The sequence below is a fragment of the Neolamprologus brichardi genome, chromosome 8, assembly GCF_056152115.1.
Source record: "Neolamprologus brichardi isolate AB-2024 chromosome 8, ASM5615211v1, whole genome shotgun sequence".
In the NCBI taxonomy this organism is placed as follows: Eukaryota; Metazoa; Chordata; class Actinopteri; order Cichliformes; family Cichlidae; genus Neolamprologus; species Neolamprologus brichardi.
In genome coordinates, this window is record NC_142111.1 from 1,987,079 (window position 1) to 2,001,698 (window position 14,620).

The 14,620-nt window shown below is 40.9% G+C and overlaps 1 protein-coding gene across 1 annotated transcript in view; it reads right to left on the reverse strand.

Moving 5' to 3' along the window:
- Window positions 1–14,620, reverse strand: part of dnah9 (dynein, axonemal, heavy chain 9) — a 206,207-nt gene that overhangs the window by 15,789 nt on the left and 175,798 nt on the right. The window contains exons 71-74 of the mRNA XM_087845253.1: window positions 12,926–13,153; window positions 9,853–10,044; window positions 9,533–9,724; window positions 4,889–5,059 (exon numbers count right to left, since the gene is read on the reverse strand). Coding sequence (XP_087701379.1) covers window positions 4,889–5,059; window positions 9,533–9,724; window positions 9,853–10,044; window positions 12,926–13,153 — 783 coding nt within the window. The remainder of the gene's footprint in view (window positions 1–4,888; window positions 5,060–9,532; window positions 9,725–9,852; window positions 10,045–12,925; window positions 13,154–14,620) is intronic.

Consider the following 14,620-nt stretch of genomic DNA (forward strand, 5'->3'; position numbering starts at 1 on the left):
TTGCAGATGTTACAGCAATTTGCAGTAAAGAGCGCAGAGATCCAGTGCTGTCTCCTGCCTCTTATTCATTTGCCAGACCACAACACATCAATAGGCATAACACACACAAACAGGTTACACATGCACAAGGCATATTCAGTATTTTGGCTCAGCAAAGAAGGTTCTCATCCAAGATTTTGCAGTACATTGCCCGATCCATTAAGGCAGCGGTCCCCAACCTTCTTTGCACCACCAACTGGTTTAATATCAGACAATATTTTTACGGACTGGCCTTTAAAATGTCGCAGATAAATACAACAAAATAAAATGACAAGACAAAAACGGTGGTATTTTGTAAATGTAATAATAAACGCAAATTCACTGTGTAACTGTGCAACTTTATTAGCAGCGTCCTCCTGAAATGCGCCAACAACATTGAGAGTGACATCCTCCTCTCCGCCCCTTAATGCTCTCTGGTTGCTATGGTAACGTTTAAATATTTCTTTCAAAATAAAACACAAAACTACAAAGACCAAGAGAAACTGAGTTAACGATAAAAACCCTGAAAACTATAAATTTCACACTCGAGTGGCACCAAGCAACTCACGGACTGGTACCAGTCCATGGTCCAGGGGTTGGGAATCGCTGCATTAAACCAGTTATGTTCTTGATGACTGTGCTCCAAAGTGCCCTCAGATCATTAACAAGCTTCTCCCATGTAGTTTTGGGCTCAACCACCACCACTCCAACGATCCTCCTCACCTCATGAGGGTCTGTTAATATTTAGCTGAATATATGTATATGATGTTTATATGTACGGACACTTTCTGACAGACAGCAGAGCGCTGTAGTTTGAAGCAGGATTTGAGCAAAACTTGAAGGCTAACTCTGTCGTTTAAAGCTTTCAATATTAAAATATTGTACACAGTGTTGGTCAAGTTACTTGAAAAAGTAATCAGTAACTAATTACTGATTACTTCCCCAAAAAAGTAATCCTGTTACTTTGCTGATTACTTATTTTCAAAAGTAATTAATTACTTAGTTACTTTTTAAAAACACGATTTACAACCTGAATAGGTGATAAAGTGATAGATCTTTCAGCCCAATTCTACTTTTTCTACATAATCATCATACAAAATGTAATCAAATGGAAAAGTCTCTTTTTTAAAACTTGTTTTATTAGTTTTAATCTTTTAACTTTATGCATCAAGCAAACATTAAATTATATGCAACATTCTCTGACTGGAAGAAATCAGTTTAACATTTAAACCTATTTTCTGCACATTCCAGCACATAAAATAAAATATTTTTTGTGTTTACACTCAGTCTTTCAAATAGATGCAAGTAAAACACAGCAGAAAATAAATAAAGTCAAAGACTAGCGGTCCTGTTGCTCTATTTTCACCTGTAAAGCAGGAGTGGGGTAGACGGAGGTTTACCCTGGTGCAGGTCAGTGGAAGAATCCGCGAGTTTCTCTGTGAATTTCCCATTACGTCGTTGCGCACTCGGTGCTTGTTTAGGGTTTTTTTTCCTTACTTGTACTTTTTTACACGTTACTTGTAACGCGTTACTGCCCATCTCTGGTTGTACAGTCTTTTCCTCTTACACACAGTCACACTCTGCTGTTTGAGTTGCTTTCAGCTTGTGTGTAACTTCTTTATCTTTTCACAGCATAGTTTTTATAATTATTTTTTACATCACTCCCTTGCCAGCACACCTGCCCATTTTTCTGATTGATCAAATACCCACAATACCCCCCGTTTCATGTAAATGTACTCACAGATAGACATGAAAACTCGTGGTTGGCCTATCTGGCTGAACACCATCTTCTTGTGCCCGCTTAGCCTGATGTCAGTGTAATATTATGTAATTGAAGAAAAATAATGGATATCTTGGGTATGTTTGGTATGTTGACCTTGTTAGTACAGGTCCCTAGAGTTTATTAATATGTGTATTCCTTCCTCCCTGCCCTGATCACAAAGGTCATCACAGAACAGATCCAGGCTGATTCCTAATTTTAAAATCAAAAGTAATACCAGGTGAAAATGAGTCTGTCAGTTCAGACTAAGAACATCAATTTTTGGCAGAAGATCAGGAGAAATGACAAAAGTAAAGAAAATCTTTGGAGGAAGTTAAAGCAAGTCAAACTAAGCAATAAGTATAGTAAGAAACTCCTGAAAATGTGAGAGCATTAATCAGCAAGTAGGAAAAAACATGCTGATCAGATCAAATCTTCTCAAATCGTTCTGCAAGTCCTTCTGTGCCAATTAAAGAGATTTTATACAGCCTAAAGTACTTCCCCATCAGAGCTCAATTTATTACTCCATTATTCAACTAGTTAATCATCACAAAATTAATTTGCAACTATTTCATATCTTACTGCAAGAAAAATGGTGCTGGTTAGTTTATCAGATATGATTATCAGTTGGCAAAGAATCAGAACACATCAGCTTTGGGAAAGTAGAGGCAGGATGTTTCATTTTCAAGACAAATACATTGGTCTGGTTTTTCTTGGGTGTTGCCAGCTCCTATAGTTCAAATGAAATACAATCTTACTGCTACTGCAAATAATATTTTATTACTATGAGATTTCTGGCTTTTCAGAGTATCTGGTCACGTCTCAAGAGATGATAAACAGCGGAGCCCCTTTTTCTGTGAGGGGATGAGCTCATGCTGTGGGTGACCTCAGGACCCCTGTTTGGTGGTTTCATTTAAATGTTTTCAATGAACTAATATTTTTATTAATGGGATCATTCTATTTACATACAATAAATATAAAATATCGTGAACTTAGATCTACATTTCCTGAAATATTGTTTCTGCATGTGGAAAACCTGGTTTCCCCATTTCTTATTATGTCATATATTATATTATATAATAGTGGTCACATGGGCAGAAACGTCTAAGGACGGTACAAGACACGAGGCATATTATTTGTTAGGAAAATCCACTAAAATGCTATAGAAACACAACACAGCCTTTAACAATAAAACCAAATGGACGAGTTATTAATTTAAAAAAAACCAATTCACAAATAAACCACCATACAGTTGATACAGGTTTAGGTTGTATGTTATCTATACAATCAAAGCCTATTTTTTGCACCAGCTTATAAAATTCTGGGACTGACTCACTTTCAGAGCCTTAGACTCAAGTAACCATTAAAGTATCTGAAATTTGTCACTTTATGTTTAGCTTCATTTTTCAGCACCAGAGCTGTTTTTCGCTCGGTTCTGACAAAACACAACATCTCACCAAATTTATTTTACCCTATGACATCTTCACACTGTTGCCTGACAGCAAGAAGCTCCTGGGTTTGAATGCTGAGGCCTTTCTGTGTGGAGTTTGCATGTTCTCCCCGTGCCTCTGTGGGTTCTGTCCAGGTGCTCTGGCTTCCTCCCACAGTCCAAAGACACGTGAGTTTGGGTTCGTTGGGGATTTTAAATGGACCATAGGTGTGAAAGGTCGTCTGTGCCTCTGTGTTAGCCCTTTGACAGTTAAGAGTGCACCCTGCCTCTTACCCTATGGCAGCTGGGATAGGTTCCAGCCCTCCCATGGCGCTGAATTGGATAAGTGGATGGATGGATCCAGACATGAGGTCAGTAACTATTAGATAAATCCACTCTTTATGATCTGTATGCTAGTGATCATTTTGAAAAAAATAATTTTAATCATTTGATAGATATTGAGCCTAAAGATAAAGATGGGATCAACTGTAGAGGGGTTCTCAAGAGTTCAGTTCAGCCCAGTTAAAACCAATGGGTGATGATCTTTGTATAAAATCTATGTACTACACAAATGGATTCTTAGACACGCTGTAATTAGAGCTCACTAGTGACAGTCCTTGACTTTTATTTATTAGCTTAATTTGCCGATGGTTCGATAGGACTGCGATGCCTCAAGCTGACAGTGTCATGGTTGGCTGTGTGGCAGGCAGGCAAGCAGGAGTGGTGGACCCAAAATGCAGAACTCAGACACGGAAGTGAGACTTAAAGCGCAGCTTTATTGCTGGGAGAAACCTCGTACTAAATAAACTCACTAAAAGACAAACAAAGGTCGTAACTGAGGAACTGAAACACTAGAAAAGAAACACTAAACTGGAGCAGGTGACTAAACACTAGAAACATGGAAGCAGAACACACAGCTAGTTGAGGGTGAACGACGCGACACTGACACAGAGAAACACAGGGCTGAATAATAATAATAATAATAATGGATTGGATTTATATAGCGCTTTTCAAGGCACTCAAAGCGCTTTACAATGCCACTACTCATTCGCTCTCACATTCGCACACTGGTGGAGGCTACAGTTGCAGCCACAGCTGCCCTGGGGCAGACTGACAGAAGCGAGGCTGCCATATTGCGCCAGAGGGGCCAACTGGTGTTGGTGTTGGTTGTTGGTTGGTGTTGGTTGATTACTGCCGTCTGTGCTTAAATACACAGACGGCAGTAATCAAGGGATGAGAGACAGGAGGGGAACACACCTGGGAGAAATCACAGCTGACGAGACAGGGGAAACGTAAACTGAGCACACTCACATAAGACACAGACCTTCACAATAAAACAGGAAACTCAGACACGGGGAACCAGACAAGACGCTGAACTGAACAGACAGATTCACAAACAGACGGGTGACACCATAGACAGACAGAGATACAGACGCAGACTCAGAGGCAGACCGAAGAGAACTCAAACAATAATAATCATCATAATAATAAACTAGAAAATGATAATAATAAACTTAAAGCGCTGGGTCACCGACCCAGGACCATGACGGACAGTGTATTTTCAGAGCACTATCTTATGGTTCCCAATGCAACCTAATTACTAATAACTACATTTAAATACAAAGGAACTTTGCAAACTTTGCCTATCTCACTAAACTGTAAAAAACAAATGAAGCATTTACCTTCTCTTCACGCGTCGTCCCGCTTCCCTCACCCACTCCTCTGTCCCTCGGCTGCATTTCCAGGACAGTGCGGAAAAGTGTCTCCGAGGTTTGTGTAAGGAAGCCAATCTCAGCATTGGGATGAAGGCCATACAAATAAGGGGACTCAGGAGGAAGGTTGTCATCGATGTACTGGAGCAGGAAAAAGTCAGAACTTTATCAGAATCAGTCAGAAAGTATTGTTTTCTTTTAAGATTAACTAACCCTAATTTACACTTAGATTCCTTTTCATTCTTTTGTATATAACAAAATGGAAATTTGCAACTCAATTGCTTCCTGTCTAGAAAGTACCATCACTTTTTTCTCCACTCTGGTGTTTCTTTTGAAGTACTGCTGACAAAGGACAAGAATGGAGCCATATAAATGGTGAGATATTTCTGGGGGAGATTCAAACACTCTGGATCAATTGACAGACTGTTAATGACCATAACAAGGGAAAGGAAATGTGACATTTTCCATCTGCTGGTCCATAATGAATATCAATATGCTTTTAAGTCAGTACAGATGAAAGTGAAAGCTCAACTGAAAAGGGGGGCTTTTGTGGGGCACTTAAATAAAAAAAAAGTTCTTCTAATCAAGTCCTGATGAAAGTCTTGATGGAAAATATACTGGCCTTTAATACAGAAACACTTTGTAGTCAGCTGTTTCGAGATAGCCTCAGTACTTTTTGGCTAACATTTACTCACCGAGTACACCTGTATGTTGTTGAAAGTGGAGGAGAACTGCTGACTCGCTGGCTTTTTCTTTGTGCTTGTTCCACCTGTCTCCTCTCTTAAATATACAGTAGGTTTGTTTTAGACGGTAGGAGATGGCCCAACAGACCTCCAACAACACAAAGGTCTTTAAAGCCTTTGTTCTTTGGACAAATTTAAACAGCTAAAAACTCAGTTACCACCACCTTGTCAGTTCCCTGTGACTCACAAGAGCAATGACAATTCGTGGTTCACATGCAGTAAATGTGAACTGCGTAAATGCTGAAGGGAAATGTCACGCTGGTTTGTGCCGTCAAAGACTGAAGATAAATTCTAAAGCAACCTGAACATACTTGGCCTTGCTTGTGTAGTCTGTAGGATTTTACCCCATCAATGCAGTTTAGTGTTAAATGACAAGTAACAGACAGGAAACATGGTGAGGTCAAGTGAGGGGAAGCAGTAACGTGATAATGCTTGGAGCTGTCACAGTCTGGTTTCATCATGTCCATGTCAACATTATTAACAGTGATCACACAGGGAATGGGCAAATGTGCAATATGTTGCAGGTTTATTCGAACAGTCTTAAATGTGTAACTAAGATAGCACTGCAGTGACCCAGTCAAAGAATTCCTGGGTTTAATCTGAGTCATATAAAGAATTTGACTGAAGAATATTAACATCATTACAGTTTTCCAAAGCTTACCATTTTCTCTGTGTGCGGATTAACACTATAACATCATCAAATTGTTAAACTTCTGATTTTTCAGAACAAGGTTGGATTGTTTGGATCCGTGGAGTTAAACCGAGCGTTTGGATTGTAACTCCAAAAATAAAATAAAAGAACAGAATGTACAATATCTGTTACTTATGTTGCTTGTTAAGTTGTGTTTGTGTTATTCCACAGCATGGCCTGGGATACTTTGTAAAATAATACGTTTACATTATAAACCTTAAGAGCAGCCCACAAAGGACGCTATTAGAAGTGACCGGAGGCTATAGAAGATCAACGATATTCAGCGAGTTCAAGCGACAACGATCAAAATAACTGCTTTTTCAATATTTCCTATAACACAAAGCCAAGTGCAAAATTAAAAAAGCAACAACACACAGACCTGTGGCCATGATCGCTCTTAGTTTTGTGGTTGTTATGATGGTGATTTTACATCAATTTTTAAACCTCAAATTGTTTCTGAAGTTGAAAAATATACAAAACTGTTTGGTCTGCATACAGTCTTGGATATCAGATCATTTTCATTTTATTATTGGATTTGCAGGACAGAGCTTTGGTTCCTGTTTTAATCATTGGAGAAACATCAGTAAACTCTGACTTATTGCATCAAAATCTGAGATTGTTATTCATGGTTTTATTTCATCTTGCCTTGATTGCTGTAACTCAATTTTAACTTGTCACAATAAAACCTCCCTGGATGTCTGTGCAGGTTCTCAGTCATCCAGGTCCTGGTCATCTAAAGAGCCACACCCTTTTTCACATGTCAGCTCATGTGATGAGGAACATGATCAATAGTGGGTCAACGACTCTCTTAACAGACAACTCCTGCTAGGGCTCAAATATCTGGGACTCTACACCAGCGGTCCCCACCCCCCGGGCCTCAGACCGGCACCGGTCCGTGAGTCGTTTGGTACCGGGCCGCGAGAGTTGAGGCTCAGGTGTGAAATGTATAGTTTTCAGGGTTTTTATCGGTTTTCAGCGTTATTTTGTTATTGTTTTTATCGTTAACTCGATTTTCCTGGGTCTTTTCACGTGTGTTATGAATAAATCTTCTTTTTCTCGGTACCGGTACTAGTTTTATTTTGTTGTATTTATCCGCGACACCTTAAAGGCCGGTCCGTGAAAATAATGTCGGGCATAAACCGGTCCATGGCGGAAAAAGGTTGGAGACCGCTGGTCTACACCATTAGCTGATGAAGCCTCTCGGATAAGAGGTGAAATTTATTCAGGAAACTTGACAAGTCCAGTTGCTTTTTATTTCCAAGCTCCTTAGATTACCTCCCATGTCACACCTCCACTGATGTCACTGCACTGGCTCCCCATCAAATTCAAAATTCAATTTAAAGTTGTGGTTTTCAACTGCACGGCCTCTGCATGGTGAATCACCAATGAACTCTGACAGCCATATGTCACCAGCACGACTCTACGGTCTTCTGATCAGAGGCTCGTTATCCGAACTAAAAAGCAAAGGTGACAGAACCTTTGCAGGTGTAGCTTCCACACTGTGGAACTCGCTGGCCTCCAGTCTATGATCTGTGAGTTCAGTGGGCCTGTTTGAAAATAGATTGAAGAATGATCTTTTTAAACTGGCATATTTAATGTAGCATTTTCCTTTATTTTAACTTTTTAAAATGTGTTTATTTCAGCTTCATTATCTATCTGATGTGCTGATTTAACCTTTTTGGTCTTATGTCTGCATTTTGTTGGTTTTATTTGATGTGAGGCAGCTTGTGATTTGTCTCATGAAAGATGTTATGTGTAATTATCTGTCATAGTTCAGCCTATGAACAACTGTTTTATGGCCCATTTACAGTTTATGGTTTGTGTTTCTATCCTTCTGTGAAATTAATCACCATTTAGATAATTCAAGACCTTGTACAACCCAAGAAATAACATAACTACCATGTGATTTATACATAATATTACTGTGTTACTGAAAAATGGAAGGTGATTACACGTATCACGCCCAAGAATGCTCGTGAGCAGGTTTATTCAGTGTAAGTGTATTCAGTTCAATTGAATGCATTCACAGAGCATCTCAAGATTACCTTAAGATGCTTTTTATTATAAACATACATATTGTAAACATACTACAATAATAGAGAAAAAAACAACAACAATTGGTTGACCCACTATGAGCAAGTAATTGTCGACAACGGGAAGGAAAAACTCCTTTTTAGGAAGAAACCTCTGGAAGAACCAGGTTCAGGGAGGGGCAGCCATCTGTTGTGAGTGGGTGTCCCTCCCTGAGCCTCTGTTTCTCTACTGTTTTGTTGCAGCTCGTGAATTGAGTGACAAAAAATAATATTTCTATTCTATTCTAGTATAAAAGTGCATTCTAATGAACAAACCTTAGTATTAGTGCTTCTGTCATCCCTTTGGTGTGCTATTGTCCCCACCACCAAAAATGTGACCTTCAGGACTTTACTCAGTCAGGACTTGAGAAATAAGTGCTGGGACCGGACCGATGGTCAAATTAAGTCTACCATCACCAAAGGCATGCTTGAAGGACATCCATTTACAGGAGCTGCAATTACCGACAAAAACCCTACAAAATGCTATTTTTATTTAGTCTAGCAGCACACAGCTGTAGCTGCTGTCACCAACTGTTTTCTTATTTTACTATTTTGTTGTTTTATGCTTTATACTGTAAGCTCAATGACCCATTTTTATTCTGACTTGCATACATTTTATGTTTGATGAATTTTCCTTCTTGGTTTGCTCACATTTAACTTTGCCAGTTAGACTTACTGGCAAACAGTTTCCACCCACAGAGCGGCTCCACCTCAGAGAAATATTTATGTAACTCAAACAACAATCTGTTATGTCCCAGGGACCCATATGGGAAGCATTTTATTGTTATTGATTTAGCATTGGATTGTACTACTCCACACTGTACATGGGGAATAATGATGGTGAAAACCTTTTAATTACAGTAATTCAGTTATGGCCACATTAATCCACCATTAATTTACTGGAGGCCACATCGACGCCCCTTGGGGACACATTGAAGAATACAATCTTAATGTTTTTCTTGCACTGTAAGTGGGAGATACTATGCTTTTACATGGCTGATTCCACTAGGAGTTTCTGCTTTTCATTTTCTGTCGTGTCCTTTTTGTGGCTACATTATCTTTATTTAACGTTTCATGGCCTAAATGAGTCCAGTCTTATCTGCCTCACCTGGTGGTAGCTGTTGTAGTCCATGTTTCCAGGCAAGGGGAAACCAGGTGCTAGGTACAGCTCCCCCTCCATCATCTCGGGCTTAACAAACTCCTCCAGGTACGTGCGACACAGACGCCGGTCCCAGTCGTCTGTGATGTGACCACCATACATGATCTCGCCGAATAGGTAGCGCAAATCATCGTACGGCACCTGGGGATTACAGAGCACGGGGATGTTGTTTTGCTGGAAAGTGGCCTTTGGTGTTTAGCTGAGGTCGCCCGTGTTCGGATTTCCAATTAAGATAACAAACAGCAGGCTTTGTAAAGAAACATGTGTACCTTTGGATTTGCCTCCAGATAGTTGTAGAGGACGTTGACAGAAATGGTGAGGTCTCCGGTGTTAAAGGGGTATGATCTGTTCCAACCTTGAGGACCAAATTTCCTCCTCTCTGCCACCACCGCATGGAAGTAGCAAAGGGCAAACAAAATACTCTTAAACTCATTCTCCCTTGCGCACATTTCCAGCGTATCCTGAAACGCAAAAGAACAAAAAGCGGCATCTCGAACTGTTCGCACTGGAGTTATATCTGCATGTTACAGGTAAAAAGTTGTGGCAGGTAGCTCTGTGATCTGCAATATTTTGTCAGATCCCAGCAGTGCTTCATGGTAAAAGACAGACAATGAGAAGACTAGATGGCAATAAAACCGATGAGATTCCCTTTTTTAATTGTCACAACTTGTCAAGCGCTTTCAGCCTTCAACTATCTCATGGGCTCATTATTCCAGACAGGCAAATAAAAAAGTGGACATAAATGGCACTGTAATCTCAGGGGGGAGTGATAGTTAAATAAGCTTGCCAATAACCCCTATGGAAATAGGAAGGCTAAATTCTCTTTATTCTAACATGTGTCACAGAGTGCTACGGCGAAGGCCTTTTCGCTTCTGCTACTGCAGTGCCCAGGGGAGCTGACTCTGACGATGCACGTGTAGATTGCACAAGCAGAGCGCAGGCTGACTACCACACTCACAAACACACACACACGCACACACCCTTTTGGAGATTTAGTTAGTATTCTGTATGGTGCTCCTCTGCTCAACACAGCTGAAAGAGATGCATAGCCCCTCTATTCATGACCTGTGGACTGGAGAAAATCGACATGCTGTGCGATCGCAGAGAGACAAGGACGCATAAACACATGTCGAAGCCCTCGCACATGCAAGGAAACACACACTTTGATATTTATGATTTGATTAACATCTGGGTATGCAAGAGTCTGAAAAAGCTGTGTGGTCTGATACTGTTAAAATGATTTCATCATTTGAATGATTAGCTTAGACAAACAGTAAATTCACAACAGCTTAGTTGTACCACCGTGCTGATATTACTGCTCTAGCAGAGGCTGTTTACAAGCTGCGATGCTGTATGCATCACATAGACCAAAAGAAAAGAAATGTCACTTCTCTGCCTTTTGCCGTGTAGATGGGCGATTACTGAGAGTTAGCCAAATATTGATTAACTTTCACTGAGTACACATGATTGGAATATTCTCCCATCCTCCCCTCGGTGGACCTCCCTGTAGCTCTGCATAAGGCAGGGCTCACAAGCATGATGCTCTTATCAGACAGATACACATCGGCAAACTAAGGATCATGGAAATGGACCGGGAGGAAACTGAGCACTCAGGTAATGGTGCAAAGGAAGATGCATTAGCAGCAAAGCACAGAGGTAATGGTAAAGCTTAGATAGAGACTAAGAACTGATAAGGTAAAGTAAAGCTAGGAGAGGCCACTGCAGCACCCTGATCCATTCTAACTATGGGGCTGGAGAATAGTCTGGGAAAGTGATATTGTCTGGATGTGTTCCAATAACTCACACAAACATCAGCAAATGGACTTTGCTGAGGTCTGTCGTCAAGTAATCCCTCTTTCTCACAGCAGAATGTAACCAAACTTTTAGCGTTAGCATGTGCAATGATCACATCTGTCCTCTTCAGGTCAGAAGCAATTCCAGGGTGAGTGAAAGGTGAAGCTGCCATCTGCTCGCTGCAAGACTTCTGCAAATTGGCAACTTGATGAGAAATCGGGAACTGACATGTTTTGTTTCAACTGCCACTCACAGCTAAAAGGAAAATGAGCATTCAGAGGTAGGTAGCATGTAAAATCCTAGAGAATCAAGAGAAGCCTCAAAAGAATAGAAGATCCTGTGGAACGGGCGCTTCAACTGCTACGAAAAATAGCTTTCCTTTCTTTAGTTGTAACCTCATGCTCCACTAGCGGGTGTAACTAAAAAGTTAATTAATAAAATGGTCACAGATCTCTCAGCTTTCTGTGCCAAGTTTCAATCAAATCACATTTTCTTTCTCTCTACTGGTTTACGACCAGCCAGAAATACTCACATTAAAAACACAGTATTACGACGCAGCCCTTTAAATCATTCCAGACACAGCACAAAGGAATCTTTCTTCATTCATTTCATTCTTATCATGTATGCTTATTTAGCTGAAGTAAAGTTAAACAGGTCTACATTTTGGGTGGCTGTAGCTCAGGAGGTAGAGCAGGTCATCTACTGATCGTAAGGTTAGCGGTTTGATCCCTGGCTCCTCCAGTCTGCATGCCAAGTATCTTTGGGCAAGATACTAACCCCAAGCTGCTCTCCGATGCATCCATCGGAGTATGAATGTTAGCTAGGAAGCACTAAAAGCTTAGAAGTAAGTGATTGGGTGAATGTGGTATGTTGTATAAAGTGCTATATAAGAATCAGTCCAATTTTAATTGGCACATCCACCTGCCCTAGACCAACATTAGTCTTATCTAGCCTTCCTTTAGCTACTACCTTTGCTTCTCTGCTGTAAGTGTGGATTTTTAGGGTAACTGTGCCTAAAACCACAGTCTGCTGCTTCTGAAACAAAAGTTCATAGAAAAAGAAGCTAAAGAAGGCTAAAATGTTTTTGTCTGTCTTAGGATTGTCATAAATGTGTTACAAATGTGTTATAAATGTCATAAATGTGTTACAAATGTGTTACAAATGTGTTATAAATGTCATAAATGTGTTACAATCCCTGCCGCTCAGTAGGTAGAGTGGTGGCCCCATGATCGGAAGGTCGGGGGTTCGATTCCCCTGAACAGCTACCCTGAGGTACCCCTGAGCAAGGTACCATCCCTACACACTGCTCCCCGGGCACCCATTGGCTGCCCACTGCTTCACTGAGTGAATGGGTTAAATGCAGAGAGGAATTTCCCCACGGGGATCAATAAAGTACACTTTCTTTCTTTTCTTTCTTTCAATGGGCAAATACTTTCACATAATTACACACAATGTAACCATATAAAAACTGTGCTAAGTTGCTTTCCAATGGTGAAGCGTAGGTAGGCAATAAAGGTGGAGCAGGTATTAAACCTGTAAGTATGTTACCTGGTTGAAGTTGTCGAGGGCCTTGTGCAGGTTTGCGTGCATGCCAGTAGGTGGTTCATTGGTGATCTTGATGGAGGTCTCCAGGATACCCTGGGGGATGATGTGGCCCTCGCGGGTCGATGAGGGCTCCGCACTAATAAACACTCTGAAATTTTCATGGCTTCCATCTCCGTACTGCTCCAGAAGTTTCTCAAGGGTGCCCAGCCAACGAGCCACGAGGTGGATGTTCTACAAGGGCAAAGCCTGCTGTTAATCTGACTCATTTTTATGCAAATTAATTTTGCTTTTTTAAGTGTAGAAAACGCAGTCTACGCAGAGGTGAAGACTACACAAGTCTGGGCTTTAATGGAGTGCACACAATACTTTAATACTCTGCTTGATGCTAATGCATCAACTATTGCCTATTTATGTATATTTGTTGTAATAACAACTAGCAAAAGGACCAATTAAAATGTTTCATATTCCTCTCGCTTCACCGTGACTTTGATGTGGCACCAAATTAAATGGTACATAGCACATGAAACCGATTTCTAGGTTGCTGACATTAAACGACCGTTCTCTGGCTTTACTTTACCATGACGTTTCTGCAATATCATCGCTCGGTGCGGTGCGGGCAGCAGGGCCGACTTGTACTATCACACAAGCATGGATGAGCTCAATTTTCCATCTCAACTGTCCTGACGCTTACAGGATATCCCGTGAATGATAAGGAGTCAGCCAAACCCCCCAGATCTCACCACGCAGCACTGCCCATTCCCTAAATCTAATTACAGCACTAATAACTCCAGTCATTAATTCATAAGCCTCTTTACTTTCTCATTTCCCTTTGCACTCCACATTTAATCTTCCTTACGATGGCTGAAGTTTCCAAACGATGGGACACAGAAGGGAGCGGAACGTCGATTTTAGGGGGAGTCATTGAAAAATACAGGAGAAGAAACTTTTACATTCTGAGAGCGAGAGTGTCCAGAAGGAGCTGGGAGCTGAGAAGGGGATAAGCTAGTTTACTTCTCAGTGCCTTAGAGAATAATGAATGGTATACAAATTAAAACTCTAAATTCAAGCACTTTTTCATCAAGCCAGAGTACAACCTTTCCTCTTGGCATGTAAATAGTTTGGCAATAAAGAGAGCCAACAGAAGAAGTGAGAGACTGCCTCAGAACTTGTCACTGTAATGAAACCATTCATCCTCTGGCTGCAAGGGGAAAGGAAGGGGGCGAAGAGACCGACAGACAAACAAACAAGACAGAGGGGCAGACGCGTTTTTATGGCTTTTTAATTAACTTTCAGGTGCGACATTTTTTGTTCCCTCAACGTCTTCTCGATAAGGGCCTCCCAGCCCTGGCGATGACTACGCTGATACTACATCAGAGAGTCACCTATTTACATAATAATATAAAAGTTGAATCCAAAACCCATTAGAAGACACCACTGGCAAGGTCTTTGATGCATTGCTATCAAACACAACCTGAGGGAAGGCACAATGGCACGTCCAACTGCACACGCTGGCTCACAGACGAGCAAATAGAAACACGAGCAGGTGCCCACACATAATCTTTCTATTTTACACGTAAAAAAAACAAAAAACCTGTTGGTCAACGAGCTGCAGCACTGCCGGGCTCCACACTGAGGAGGCGGCCCTGCGGTATCACAGCAGACTCTGAGTGACACTGGAACATCGTGAACAGGATGGAG